Here is a 14,454-nt window from a genome sequence, read left to right as displayed (position 1 = left end):
GTAAAACCCCCCTGATCTGCGGCCTGGGAAACCCCTTTCGTTCTCTCTGTACGGCACCCCAGCTGAAGACGGTACGTTCTTCGATGTGTACACAGAAATAGGAGAAAATATACACGTTTTCGCCTAATAAACTAACGTTTGTGCGTTTTCTGTTTTCAGAAAGATGGTGGCTAAAGGTCCTCTTCAATCGGTGCAGGTCTTCGGACGCAAAGTGAGTAAATATGATTAAGTTGTTCCACGCGTGGTGTTCCGCCTGCCCATGTCGACCAGAGAGAAGCTAACAGCGAACAACACCCGGGACGCTAAACGTTGCATTTTATAGTCTTACAGCACACCCTGAGTCATTACATGTATCTCAACCGTTAATGTAGGGTGGATTATGTCATTATTTCGTTGTAAAATGTCAGATTGCAGCCAGCTTGGGGCAAGTTTAGCGACGCTAGTAGCTCACAAACTAGCCGTAAACCCCATACTAGACGCGCAGTGTAAAACTACCACCCAGTTCAAAATGGACTCGCTCCCTCCACCCCGTGTGCCGCTTTATTTCTGTATGTAGTTATGGTTTCGCCAGTCAATTCACTGGATTCTGTTGTCTTGTACAGAAAACTGCCACCGCAGTTGCTCACTGCAAGAGGGGCAATGGTCTGATCAAGGTGAACGGCAGACCCCTGGAGATGATCGAGCCCGCCACCCTCCAGTACAAGGTAGGGCTGGTTTCTTCTGGAGGGCTCTTGAGTGATTTTAAATGGGCCCACAAATGAAAATACGGACCGCTAAAGAGTAAACTCACAAGGCATCAGGTAAAAGTATATCCCATCAACTGATATGGGGTACTGTAATGTGGTTTCCTGTTCATGAGGTGGCTGACACTTGGGAGCATGTGGATCCCATCGACTCATCTTTGTGACTTTGGTTTCGTTTATAGCAATTTTATATATTTTTTTGTTTATCAAATGGTCATTGGGGACAGGAAAATGCCTAGTTTGCTGTCAAATAACTGACCCATTAACTTTACATGGGAGTTATTTTTGCATATAATTGTCAAATTTTAAGTCTCTGGTTGTATTTAATGGTGATGATCTCTGCAATATTGCACCTCTACGGGCAGCTTGGTTCCATCCATTGTATCTGCATCCCTTTGGTGTCACAGAAGATGAACGTTTGTCATGTATGAGCCACTTCAAGAGTGAACTGTTCTAATTCTTCAGACAAAGTTGCCTATACATGTCAAACGTGGATTTTTGTGAAACTAAAGGCATGTTGATAGATAAAGGATGACCCGAGGAGCAACATGGAGTTTATCGCCATTAAATACAATCAAATAAGGCTCCACTCAGTGGAGGGAATAAGGTTGTAATGCAAACGTCCACTTTCTCACTGACAGCTGAGATGAAATGGAAGTAATTGCAGTAATACAAGATGGCGGGAACTGTATCAGCTTTACTATTACAGCCCTTTTTATAAGATGGCTGTTTCCAGTGCCCAATGAACAGGCTAGCGGTATTCAGAAAGCCTACATGGAGACATTCGGTATCAACCCTACCTTTTTTGTCCGGGAGTACAACACTGCACTAGTATGCTCCCTTTAGTTGACCTTAACCAACCAATCCGGTAATCTGTCTTGTCCTTTAGCTCCTGGAGCCTCTGCTGCTGCTGGGAAAGGAGCGCTTTGCCGGGGTTGACATCAGAGTCCGCGTGAAGGGTGGTGGACACGTCGCTCAGATCTACGGTGAGTGACTCTATAGCAACACCCTGAGTGGTACATGGCAACCTCTGAAGTTCATCAACAGGCTTCATTGGGAAGCAGTGGGGCAGGGCATCTTCTACATTGACCCCTTAGGGGAAGATTTGCCAGAACTTGCAACGATTATAGACCATGTTACAGCTGATGTACTTGTTGATTGTCTAACCAACTGACACCCTCTGGCCCAATTTTGGTCACATTTGGTCAAATTAAAGTAGTGATTGATGAATGCTCACTGGTTATGGACATGCAGCCTTTGGCTTCCGATGTGTGCATTTCCATAGATTGAACAGTTCAGTGGCATAAAGCCATAAGCCACATCTGCAGTTTCTTGGTCAATATCTAATACTGCATGTGTTAACTAATGGCATGGTCATTCTTGGGCATTAATAACAACTATAGGTGTATTTCAATTTGAACCAAAGCTGTTGATGAGATTCAGCAAAGATGTTTTTATTTAGTAACTACTTTTCTGACCAAATATTTCCTTATCTTGCAGCCATCCGTCAGGCCATCTCCAAAGCACTGGTCGCGTACTACCAGAAGTGTGAGTATGGAAGTGGAATCATTTGGTTGCATTGGTTTTTTCTAATATTTGGCAGGCAAATAATCATGATCTTAAAGTGGGAGGTCAAACCAACTGACATTCCCTGGTTCTGATGGTTATGCATGCTCTAATAATGCTTCATATTTACTTACTGCTTACTCGCATGGAGGGGATTCACATATTTACAAATGCTTCTGTGGGGGTACGATGACGGTGGCTATGTTATGATAAAATCGTTTTTCAGTATAGGGTCTTGATGTACGTCCCCTTGTAGTCAATTCTTGACTGCTAATCGGACTTCCTTGCCATATCTGAATTAATACTATTTCATAAGTGACTAACACTAGTGCTTGGATCATTGTTCCACCAGCTCCCAGTTTGGTTAGGAGGAAATCCTTTTGGGGTAGCTCGTACCATTAAGGCTCAGTCCCTACCGAAGTGACCCGTGTTCGATTCCTGCCCGTGGTCCTTTGCTTTACGTCTGCCCTCTCTCCCCTACCTTCCGGTCGCACTAACACTATAGAAAAAAAGCATAAAACCTGCAGAAGGAAATGGTAAAAAAAAAAAGGTACCGAAGGTGAGCGTTGTCCTCCATGCTGACCTCCTGTGTTCTCCAGACGTGGACGAGGCCTCCAAGAAGGAGATCAAGGACATCCTGATCCAGTACGACAGGACCCTGCTGGTTGCCGACCCCAGACGCTGCGAGTCCAAGAAGTTTGGTGGCCCTGGAGCCCGTGCCCGCTACCAGAAGTCCTACCGTTAATCTCTGTGTACATTTTCACAATAAACGTGGTAAAACACTTCAGGCTCGACCAGTGTTTTTTCTTTGGTTTACTGACTGGTGTCGTGTCTGGTGTTGCATGCTGGGTGGGCGTTTGGGTTATGGTGGGATGAGTGAGGTGGAAACACTCACTGATTCACAAATGGAAGGTTTTGGAGACTAAGGGTGATAAAGGGCTGTACAAATAAAATTGAATTGTTGGAAATGTACAACTTGGAAATGTACAAGAGAATTGAGGGTCTTGGAAAGCAACAATGACATTTTAAGCTGTCAGTACAACAAACACTTAGTTGTACAGACAGTTTACAACACTAAGGCCCAATTAAATCAATGTGAGTAGAACCCAAAGAGGCTAGTAAATCAGTCAAATTGGGTTTTTACACCAGATTTCATTTTCATGAAATCTGCAACATGGTTATTTGTTTTGGCTGGTAGAAGTGGTTGTAGGAGAGCGCTGGTGCTTCTCCCAACACGTGTAGTACATCGTTATAAGTCTAGTAACTCGGGCCTTCATGATTCAATGTTGGTTTTACTGGGGTAAGATTATCAGTAATCAAAAGGTGTTTATCATTATCAAAGCAGACATTAGTTAATGGTCACTTTCTTTAGTTGGTCAAAGGACAAATGTCTTGATTTGTATTTTGGTCCTTTTGATGTGGATCGAACAATCAACCTTATGGTTATGAACATAAGTGATAGGCTGCATTTACCACTTACTAAAAAAACAGGACCTGTCTTATCATACACAGTGACTCTTTACGCCCATGTAGCAATTAGCCTTTGGTTGAAATACTTCCTGTTTGATTAAAGTAGGTGTTAAGTCTGACATGCTGGTATTCAAAACGCACAGAAAATCCGAGCACTCACAGGGGCAGGACGATAAGAAACTGAAAACAGTTTGGACCAGAATATGGCTGAGGTGATTCACGACAGGCCCAGCATGATAAGCACTGCCAGGTATACACAAGGAGAGAGAGGAGAGGATAGTGGAGATCTACGATAGCATCGAGAGCCTCGGAGATCAACACCAGGACTATGGGGACAGAGGAGTCCTCCAAGTCTCTGGGAACAGTAAGAAGTCAGCAGCCGGACCCCTCCTCGGTGGCCGATCAGGGCTGTGGTGGTGCTTCTGGGCCTGCTGTCTGTTGCCCTGCTGGCTGGACTGCTTTGGTTAGCAGTGCAACACAAGACGAAGACTTTAAGCATGGACAGAGACATGGAGCAACTTCTTCAAAGGCTGAAGAATGTGACAGAGCAGAGAGACTCACTGCTTTGCCCACAGGACTGTCCAGGTGGTTGGGATAAGTTTGGTTGTGAATGTTACCGGCATTTCAATGTGTCGAAATCCTGGAATAAGAGCAGGGAGTCCTGTGTTTCCCACGGAGCAGATCTGGTGGTCGTGGACAGTGAAGAGGAGCTGGACTTCATTAGCAGGTACAACAGGAACATCTGGCTCGGAGCGACAGATGAGGCCAGGGAAGGGTTGTGGAGATGGGTTGATGGGACCGTCCTGTCAGCGGATAACCCCTCCTGGAGAAAAGGGAAACCTGATGGTGGCAAGGACAAGAACTGCTTAAGAAGGGTCAGGGTGCAGACCAACTTAAAATGGACGGATGAGCTCTGTAAAGACAAAAACGGTGGGCTTTGTGAATATAATTTAATAAAATGATCTATGAATTTTTTTCTTTGTGACTATTTTTTACACCTTAATGCCAACAGACGTTGGTTGTTTTGTTTCATACTTGAGTTGAGTTGAGTTCTGCCATTCGATAAGAGCTTTGATTGGCTGCAAACTTTTATCTCCTCAAAAGGAGATGACATGAAGACTTCACTGGTCACCGAAGGAGCTGTACATAGATGCTGCTCTTGTTACATTCTTTTTTTTAAAATGTTTCCACAGTTGCTCTTGGTGTTGGAGGCTGAGGTTAGGCGGTAAAGAGTCATGAAGGTCATTGGCTGGTTTCCAGTTGCTGCAAACCACACTAGTTCTTTATTTAGGGCTGCATTTGCTGCCTTTGCCTTTGTCCCCTCAGCTAATTAATTAATTATTTTTCTGTTTAAATGTATCTTGACTTTGTCACAATGTAGTGTGATCACTACAAAACATGCATAAATTATCTAGTGGTTTTACAGATAGAACAGTAGACATGTGTCCTGGTGTCTGAATAGGTTTGTAGGTCTTCACTCGGCCAGTTTTAGCGGCTTCAAGAGAATCATTTTACAAACTGTACAAGTCTGACTCTTTAGTGCTCAATTCAAAATGTTAGAAACTTAATTTTACGTTACTGAAGAAAAGCTTTTGATTGTACATATGCATCCTCAAACATACAAAGTAAATTGCATTTCAACTGTAAATGTAGTGTCCATTCAGCTGTATTTGCTGTAGTGAATTTGACCTTTTATTAAAGTAGCTCTTGATTCATATGTTTTGCTGATATTTTATTAAAGATCCCGTGGCATGCTACTTTATGAATGCTTTTATATAGCTGTTAGGGGGCCCCTAATACAGTACTTGAAGACCTTCAAGAATTTCAGCCTTGGTGCAGAATTACAGCCACTACGAGCCAGTCCCACAATGAGCTTTCCACAAACGTACCGTTTTTTAGAGGCGGGTCAAGGTGGAGGGTGGGGGTGTGGCTCTGAGCAGCTTGCGGCCACACTACCATGCGCTCGTGTTTACAGTGGATGTATCGCAATGGCGAGGCGCACACAGCTTTCGGCCGTGTTCTGTAAATATTCTAGAACACTCAGGGTGCTCCAGCGGGAGTCCTGGAGCTCTATATCTAAATAATATCATATAATGCCTAGATATCTGTATCATATAATACATATTATCAGGGCCAACAGCTGTCTGCGCCTCCAGACGATATTATGAATCTCAAACGACGGCGTCGGGTTCTCCGACGTCTCTGGTTCTTCCACTTCCTCGTCAATCTGGAGTAGATTGAACCGCGACATGGAGAAGAAAGGGATTGTTGCCCTCGATTGTTAACCGCGATTGTCTCCCGCCGGAGCCCCGAGGCACCACCGCCCCAATCGCGGGCAACAATCCCTGTCCCCTCCATGTCGCGGTTCATGTACTTCAGGGAGTCAAAGCCAAAGTTCCTTTCCCCCAATTCCTTTTCAACCATGGCTGAGATAACCCCCACTACGAATCTCATTGTGGAAATACCAGAGACGTCAGAGAACCCTACATGTTATGCGCCATAACACTAACAGCAGAACGGTTATCCAAATATCAAAGAAGTGTACAACACTTGCGTTACAGTGTGTGTATTCACACACACACTTGTGGCGCTCGCGTACGGTCGTAGCTCATTGTCTCATTGGCGGGCCAAATTCTCTGGGCGGGCAGAGCAGAGAAAGGGGAGGTAACGTGTCCCCGTATGACGACGTACGGGGAAGATTCCAAATCGGCGCGCATGAGCTTTGTTTTTTCAAAGGCAGAGCAGGATACCTAGTGCTCGTTTTACACCTAACGCCATTTCTAGCTACTGGGGGACCATAGGCAGGCTAGGGGAACTGATATTAATGTTAGAAAACCTCATCAAGTGACATTTTCATGCCATGGGACCTTTAAATTGGATGTAGTTTGGACTCGGTCCCGTTGAACAGACATTTACCTGATATTTCATTTACTTTTGGGACTCAAAAAAAAGATTAGTCTTTCAATACGATCCTGGGTTGCTCAACCAGTGCCAGATGTTCAGCTAACACTAACACTTCCGTCACAAATTTTTATGTCATTATTGCAGTTACATTATTGTTAGGACGCTTTGTTAAAAGCATCTGCCAAATGATCGTACAAATGTGTACCACTTACTTTTGCCATCTGTTCTCTATATATTACTTATCATTTTTGCAGAGGGTTGAGTTTGGCTTTGGTACACGCGTTGTTCTGTTCCACGTCAAAGTTAAACAATATCAAGTGTGCAACATGGTCATTCTGCAGTTGCTTGTCACAAGTCAAGGGTCATCGATGTAATATGTAGTACACCCTTAAGTTGTGGTAATACACGGTCCAAATTGTGATATCAACCCAAATCTTCTCCCCTAACGCTGCTGATTCACTGTGCCTCATTGGCTATATCCTAAGCCAATCTGAGTGCTTTTTACATTCCATGATCACCATCTGCCACCATCCACCATCAAGCATTTTTTCTCATTATTGTTAATCCTTTACATCCAGACCCAATTAATAAATCAAATGCGCCGACAATAATAAAGAAAATCGGATATCTTTGGATGTTGCAGGACTGTACTAAGCCCGTCCAATCATTTATCTTGGTCTAAATTAATGATTGGACGGCCAACATGTCTGCATACCTACCTGGTAGGCCAAGGGGGAGATCTGCTTTGTAACTTAAGGGGGGGGGGGGGGGGGGCACAAACATGGAATTTCTTTCTAGAGTGGACATCAATAATATCATCAACGTCTATCAAATGATCTGCGTTAACAGACACAGCCATTAATTAACAGTTAGCCAAGACCTATGGCTCAAATGTGTATTTGAAGAATGTCTTGATGTTTATTTTGTTCCTTTTGATGTTGATCAACAAATCAACCTTACGTTTATGACCATAAGTGATGCACTGCATGTACCATTTACTAAGAAAAGAGGATGTGTCTAACCACACACAGTGACTCTGCAAGCACATATAGCAAGTAGCCTCTGGTTAAAACACTTCCTTTTTGATCCAAGTAGGCATTAAGACTTTGACATGCTGGCATTCTTCACAGAAAGACAAAGCACGCATAGGGGGAGGACGATAAGAGACTCTGAAAACAGTTTGGATCAGAATATGGCTGAGGTGATTTACGCCAGGCCCAACATGATGGCCAAGGCCAGGTATAAACAAGGAGATGGAGAGGAGAGGATAGAGGAGATCTACACTAACATCGAGAGCCTCAGAGATCAACACCAGGACTATGTGGGGACAGAGGTGTCCTCCAAGTCTCTGGGAACAGTAAGAAGTCAGCAGCTTGACCCTGTGAGCCGTCCTCGGTGGCCGATCAGGGCTGTGATGGTGCTTCTGGTCCTGCTGTCTGTTGCCCTGCTGGCTGGACTGCTTTGGTTAGCAGTGCAACACAAGACGAAGATTTTAAGCATGGACAGAGACGTGGAGAAACTTCTCCAAAGGCTGAGGAATGTGACAGAGCAGAGAGACGCACTGCTTTGCCCACAGGACTGTCCAGGTGGTTGGGATAAGTTTGGTTGTAATTGTTACCGGCGTTTCAATGTGTCGAAATCCTGGAATAAGAGCAGGGAGTCCTGTGTTTCCCATGGAGCAGATCTGGTGGTCGTGGACAGTGAAGAGGAGCTGGACTTCATTAGCAGGTACGACAGGAACATCTGGCTCGGAGCGACAGATGAGGCCAGGGAAGGGTTGTGGAGATGGGTTGATGGGACCGTCCTGTCAGCGGATAACCCCTCCTGGAGAAAAGGGAAACCTGATTGTGGCAAGGACAAGAACTGCTTAAGAAGGGTCAGGGTGCATACCAACTTAAAATGGACGGATGAGCTCTGTAAAGACAAAAACGGTGGGCTTTGTGAATATAATTTAATAAAATGATCTATGAATTTTTTTTTTTGTGACAATTTTTTACACCTTAATGCCAACAGACGTTGGTTGTTTTGTTTCATACTTGAGTTGAGTTGAGTTCTGCCATTCGATAAGAGCTTTGATTGGCTGCAAACTTTTATCTCCTCAAAAGGAGATGACATGAAGACTTCACTGGTCACCGAAGGAGCTGTACATAGATGCTGCTCTTGTTACATTCTTTTTTTTAAATGTTTCCACAGTTGCTCTTGGTGTTGGAGGCTGAGGTTAGGCGGTAAAGAGTCATGAAGGTCATTGGCTGGTTTCCAGTTGCTGCAAACCACACTAGTTCTTTACTTAGGGCTGCATTTGCTGCCTTTGCCTTTGTCCCCTCAGCTAATTAATTAGTTATTTTTCTGTTTAAATGTATCTTGACTTTGTCACAATGTAGTGTGATCACTACAAAACATGCATAAATTATCGAGTGGTTTTACAGATAGAACAGTAGACATGTGTCCTGGTGTCTGAATAGGTTTGTAGGTCTTCACTCGGCCAGTTTTAGCGGCTTCAAGAGAATCATTTTACAAACTGTACAAGTCTGACTCTTTAGTGCTCAATTCAAAATGTTAGAAACTTAATTTTACGTTACTGAAGAAAAGCTTTTGATTGTACATATGCATCCTCAAACATACAAAGTAAATTGCATTTCAACTGTAAATGTAGTGTCCATTCAGCTGTATTTGCTGTAGTGAATTTGACCTTTTATTAAAGTAGCTCTTGATTCATATGTTTTGCTGATATTTTATTAAAGATCCCGTGGCATGCTACTTTATGAATGCTTTTATATAGCTGTTAGGGGGCCCCTAATACAGTACTTGAAGACCTTCAAGAATTTCAGCCTTGGTGCAGAATTACAGCCACTACGAGCCAGTCCCACAATGAGCTTTCCACAAACGTACCGTTTTTTAGAGGCGGGTCAAGGTGGAGGGTGGGGGTGTGGCTCTGAGCAGCTTGCGGCCACACTACCATGCGCTCGTGTTTACAGTGGATGTATCGCAATGGCGAGGCGCACACAGCTTTCGGCCGTGTTCTGTAAATATTCTAGAACACTCAGGGTGCTCCAGCGGGAGTCCTGGAGCTCTATATCTAAATAATATCATATAATGCCTAGATATCTGTATCATATAATACATATTATCAGGGCCAACAGCTGTCTGCGCCTCCAGACGATATTATGAATCTCAAACGACGGCGTCGGGTTCTCCGACGTCTCTGGTTCTTCCACTTCCTCGTCAATCTGGAGTAGATTGAACCGCGACATGGAGAAGAAAGGGATTGTTGCCCTCGATTGTTAACCGCGATTGTCTCCCGCCGGAGCCCCGAGGCACCACCGCCCCAATCGCGGGCAACAATCCCTGTCCCCTCCATGTCGCGGTTCATGTACTTCAGGGAGTCAAAGCCAAAGTTCCTTTCCCCCAATTCCTTTTCAACCATGGCTGAGATAACCCCCACTACGAATCTCATTGTGGAAATACCAGAGACGTCAGAGAACCCTACATGTTATGCGCCATAACACTAACAGCAGAACGGTTATCCAAATATCAAAGAAGTGTACAACACTTGCGTTACAGTGTGTGTATTCACACACACACTTGTGGCGCTCGCGTACGGTCGTAGCTCATTGTCTCATTGGCGGGCCAAATTCTCTGGGCGGGCAGAGCAGAGAAAGGGGAGGTAACGTGTCCCCGTATGACGACGTACGGGGAAGATTCCAAATCGGCGCGCATGAGCTTTGTTTTTTCAAAGGCAGAGCAGGATACCTAGTGCTCGTTTTACACCTAACGCCATTTCTAGCTACTGGGGGACCATAGGCAGGCTAGGGGAACTGATATTAATGTTAGAAAACCTCATCAAGTGACATTTTCATGCCATGGGACCTTTAAATTGGATGTAGTTTGGACTCGGTCCCGTTGAACAGACATTTACCTGATATTTCATTTACTTTTGGGACTCAAAAAAAAGATTAGTCTTTCAATACGATCCTGGGTTGCTCAACCAGTGCCAGATGTTCAGCTAACACTAACACTTCCGTCACAAATTTTTATGTCATTATTGCAGTTGCATTATTGTTAGGATGCTTTGTTAAAAGCATCTGCCAAATGATCGTACAAATGTGTACCACTTACTTTTGCCATCTGTTCTCTATATATTACTTATCATTTTTGCAGAGGGTTGAGTTTGGCTTTGGTACACGCGTTGTTCTGTTCCACGTCAAAGTTAAACAATATCAAGTGTGCAACATGGTCATTCTGCAGCTGCTTGTCACAAGTCAAGGGTCATCGATGTAATATGTAGTACACCCTTAAGTTGTGGTAATACACGGGCCAAATTGTGATATCAACCCAAATCTTCTCCCCTAACGCTGCTGATTCACTGTGCCTCATTGGCTATATCCTAAGCCAATCTGAGTGCTTTTTACATTCCATGATCACCATCTGCCACCATCCACCATCAAGCATTTTTTCTCATTATTGTTAATCCTTTACATCCAGACCCAATTAATAAATCAAATGCGCCGACAATAATAAAGAAAATCTGATATCTTTGGATGTTGCAGGACTATACTAAGCCCGTCCAATCATTTATCTTGGGCTAAATTAATGATTGGACGGCCAACATGTCTGCATACCTACCTGGTAGGCCAAGGGGGAGATCTGCTTTGTAACTTAAGGGGGGGGGGGGGGGGGCACAAACATGGAATTTCTTTCTGGAGTGGACATCAATAATATCATCAACCTCTATCAAATGATCTGCGTTAACAGACACCACCATTAATTAACAGTTAGCCAAGACCTATGGCTCAAATGTGTATTTGAAGAATGTCTTGATGTTTATTTTGTTCCTTTTGATGTTCATCAACAAATCAACCTTACGTTTATGACCATAAGTGATGCACTGCATGTACCATTTACTAAGAAAAGAGGATGTGTCTAACCACACACAGTGACTCTGCAAGCACATGTGGCAAGTAGCCTCTGGTTAAAATACTTCCTTTTTAATCAAAGTAGGTGTTAAGACTTTGACATGCTGGCATTCTTCACAGAAAGACAAAGCACGCATAGGGGGAGGACGATAAGAGACTCTGAAAACTGTTTGGACCAGAATATGGCTGAGGTGATTTACACCACGTCCAAAATGGCCAGGAACACACAAGGAGATGGAGAGGAGGGTAAAGCGGTCATCTACGATAGCATCGAGGGCCTCGGAGATCAACACCAGGACTATGTGGGGACAGAGGAGTCCACCAATACTCTGGGGACAGTAAGAAGTCAGCAGCCGGACCCTGTGAGCCCTCCTCGGTGTCAGATCAGGGCTGTGGTGGTGCTTCTGGTCCTGCTGTCTGTTGCCCTACTGGCTGGACTGCTTCGGTTGGCAGTGCAACCCAAGACCGTCATGGAGAAGACCGTATGCATGGACATGGATATGACATGGAGCAACTCGTCCAAGTTGCTCCATGACATGGAGCAACTGGTCCAAAGGCTGAAGAATATGACAGAGCAGAGAGACTCACTGCTTTGTAAACAGGGCTGTCCAAATGGTTGGAATAAGTTTGGTTGTGAATGTTACCAGTTAACCAGAGAATGGGGATCCTGGAATAAGCACAGGGAGTCCTGTGTTTCCCACGGAGCAGATCTGGTGGTCGTGGACAGTAAAGAGGAGCTGGACTTCATTAGCAGATACGGCGGGGACATCTGGCTCGGAGCGACAGACGAGGCCAGTGAAGGGTTGTTGAGATGGGTTGATGGGACCGTCCTGTCAGCGGATCACCCCTCCTGGAGAAAAGGGAAACCTGATGGTGGCAAGGACAAGAACTGCTTAAGGCGTGTCTGGGTGCAGACCAACTTTAAATGGGCAGATGAGACCTGTGAAGCCACTAAGCTTGGGCTTTGTGAATATAATTTAATGAAATGATGGATGAAAACATTTCTTTGTCTGACTGATTTATTTCTTTGACAATCTTTTATACCTTAATGCCAACAGACATTTGTTGTTTTGTTTCATACTTGTTGAGTTCTGCCATTCGATCAGAGCTGTGTTTGGCTGCGAGGTGTTTTCTCCTCAAAAGGAGATGACATGAAGACTTCACTGATCACTGCAGGAGCTGTACATAGATGCTGCTCTTGTGACGTTTTTTTTTTTCAATGTTTCCACAGTTGCTCTCGGTGTTGGAGGATGAGGTTAGGTGATAGAGTCATGACGGTCATTAGCTGGTTTCCAGTTGCTGCAAACCACACTAGTTCTCTATCTAGGGGTGTATTTTCTGCCTTTGCCTTTGTCCCCTCAGGTAATTATTCAATTATTTTTCCGTTGAAATGTATCTCAACTTTGTCACCATGTAGTGTGATTACAATAAAACACTTCTACGGTGTTCAGAGGAACAGTAGACTTGTGTCCTGGGGTCTGAATCGGCTTGTAGGTCTGCACTTAGTTTTGCGTTACTGGATGAACACTTTTGAAGGTACATATGCATATATGCATTGGCACACACAGTCATTTGTAAATTGCATTGAATCTGTAAATGTAGCGTCCACTAGGCTGTGTTTGCTGTAGTGAATTTTAGCTTTTATTCAAGCAGCTCTTGATTAATATGTTTTGCTGATATTTTATTCATTGGATTTAGTTTGGACTTGGTCCTTTTGAACCGACATTGTTCAAAGGGACAATGATATCGATTTTTAATTTACTTTTGGGACAAATTATTTGTCTTTTAATCCGATCCTGGTTCACTCAACTAGTGCCAGGGTTAAATTCCCTCTGGTGCCGCCTGTGCTCAGAACAGGTGCCTCTTAAATCTAATGTTTCAGTCACTCATGTTTCTGTAATTATTGCAGTTACATTATTGTCATGGCGCTTTGGATAAAGCATCCGCCAAATGATCGTACAAATCATTTCCTCTCACTTGTGCAATCTGTTCTCTAAATATTCCCTATTAGCCAACTTTTGCTGAGGGTTGAGTTTTACTTTGGTGTTACACGTGTTTTTCTGTTCAATGTCAAAGTGAAACATTATTAAATGTGCAGTATAAACATGGTCCTTCTGCAGCTGCTTATGGCAGGTCAAGGGTCCTCGATGTAGCATGCAGTCCACCCGTTAGTAGTGATAACACATATTAAAAAAGCGAACTTCCTCCTTGCATTTTTCTTGCATTTAATCTTTAAGTTTCTTATTCAGTTGTTACCTTTTCTCTTCTGGCCTTTAGAATGGACGTTCACCAAAACGGCAAGGCCTCTCTAGTCTAGGCGATCACTGCACACCCTCACAGCAGCAGCAGCAGCCGCCACCATGGTTACCGTGGTAACCGTTGACCACGCCCTCCAGGGAGGCGGGGGACTCGGGGGACGTCGGGAGCGTTCTCCTTCCGACGTCGTTTTCCCACGCGGGCACTTGGGTACAAACACAACAGGCTACGAGGCCAGACGTTGTTGGATCTTCTCCGTTTTCCTGCCTTTGTTTCTATTCAAAGTGTTTTGTTTTGTAGATATGCCGACGTTTTGTACAGCAATAAAGTTTTCACAAGATAATGTGTTTTGTCGTCGCTGGAAAAACTAATTGAAGCGATGCGGTGTTAATGCTAGGGTAGGCAATTTATTTTTGAAGCATTTTTTCTCATTTGTTGACCCTTTACATCAAGACCCCATTAATAAATCGAATGCGCCGACAATAATAAAACAATCGGATGTCGCGATATTGCAGGACTATACTATCCGGTGTACGTCAATTATTCCTTGTTTACTTGACTGAGGCAAAATAGTCACGTCAATGCACACACTAAACAAGCGT

The 14,454-nt window shown here is 44.0% G+C and overlaps 4 protein-coding genes across 4 annotated transcripts; all 4 read left to right on the top strand.

Moving 5' to 3' along the window:
• The first annotated feature begins 32 nt into the window (after positions 1 to 32).
• rps16 (ribosomal protein S16) lies at positions 33 to 3,094 on the top strand. Its single transcript, XM_079756255.1, has 6 exons — positions 33 to 71; positions 160 to 211; positions 603 to 704; positions 1,633 to 1,729; positions 2,244 to 2,291; positions 2,909 to 3,094. Exons 2-6 carry the CDS (start codon positions 164 to 166, stop codon positions 3,052 to 3,054), a joined length of 441 nt encoding a protein of 146 aa, XP_079612381.1. The 5' UTR covers positions 33 to 71; positions 160 to 163; the 3' UTR covers positions 3,055 to 3,094.
• A 918-nt stretch (positions 3,095 to 4,012) lies between these two features.
• Positions 4,013 to 4,741, top strand: LOC307089591 (galactose-specific lectin nattectin-like; the record flags this gene model as incomplete). Its single annotated transcript, XM_079755940.1, is given in 4 exon segments — positions 4,013 to 4,041; positions 4,043 to 4,102; positions 4,104 to 4,166; positions 4,168 to 4,741. Coding segments are annotated over 4 exon segments (726 nt in total).
• A 3,107-nt stretch (positions 4,742 to 7,848) lies between these two features.
• On the top strand, positions 7,849 to 8,646 carry LOC307089826 (galactose-specific lectin nattectin-like; the record flags this gene model as incomplete). The annotated part of the gene is made up of 1 exon (XM_079756260.1): positions 7,849 to 8,646. The coding sequence occupies exon 1, from the start codon at positions 7,876 to 7,878 to the stop codon at positions 8,644 to 8,646; it is 771 nt and encodes a 256-aa protein (XP_079612386.1). The 5' UTR covers positions 7,849 to 7,875.
• A 3,105-nt stretch (positions 8,647 to 11,751) lies between these two features.
• On the top strand, positions 11,752 to 12,852 carry LOC307089824 (C-type lectin domain family 17, member A-like). The gene has a single exon (XM_079756258.1). The coding sequence runs from the start codon at positions 11,779 to 11,781 to the stop codon at positions 12,583 to 12,585; it is 807 nt and encodes a 268-aa protein (XP_079612384.1). The 5' UTR covers positions 11,752 to 11,778; the 3' UTR covers positions 12,586 to 12,852.
• The last annotated feature ends 1,602 nt before the right edge of the window (positions 12,853 to 14,454 follow it).

This window comes from Pollachius pollachius (assembly GCF_949987615.1).
Source record: "Pollachius pollachius genome assembly, chromosome: 18".
In the NCBI taxonomy this organism is placed as follows: Eukaryota; Metazoa; Chordata; class Actinopteri; order Gadiformes; family Gadidae; genus Pollachius; species Pollachius pollachius.
This window is presented reverse-complemented; position numbering and strand designations above follow the sequence as displayed.

What these genes read in the sequence shown, in the direction of transcription:
- rps16 (XM_079756255.1), top strand. Translation starts at nt 164, where the DNA reads ATGGTGGCTAAAGGTCCTCTTCAATCGGTGCAGGTCTTCGGACGCAAA. An exon ending in CCGCCACCCTCCAGTACAAG is followed by an intron (nt 705 to 1,632) that starts GTAGGGCTGGTT and finishes CTTGTCCTTTAG; the next exon opens with CTCCTGGAGCCTCTGCTGCT. An exon ending in ACACGTCGCTCAGATCTACG is followed by an intron (nt 1,730 to 2,243) that starts GTGAGTGACTCT and finishes CTTATCTTGCAG; the next exon opens with CCATCCGTCAGGCCATCTCC.
- LOC307089824 (XM_079756258.1), top strand. Translation starts at nt 11,779, where the DNA reads ATGGCTGAGGTGATTTACACCACGTCCAAAATGGCCAGGAACACACAA.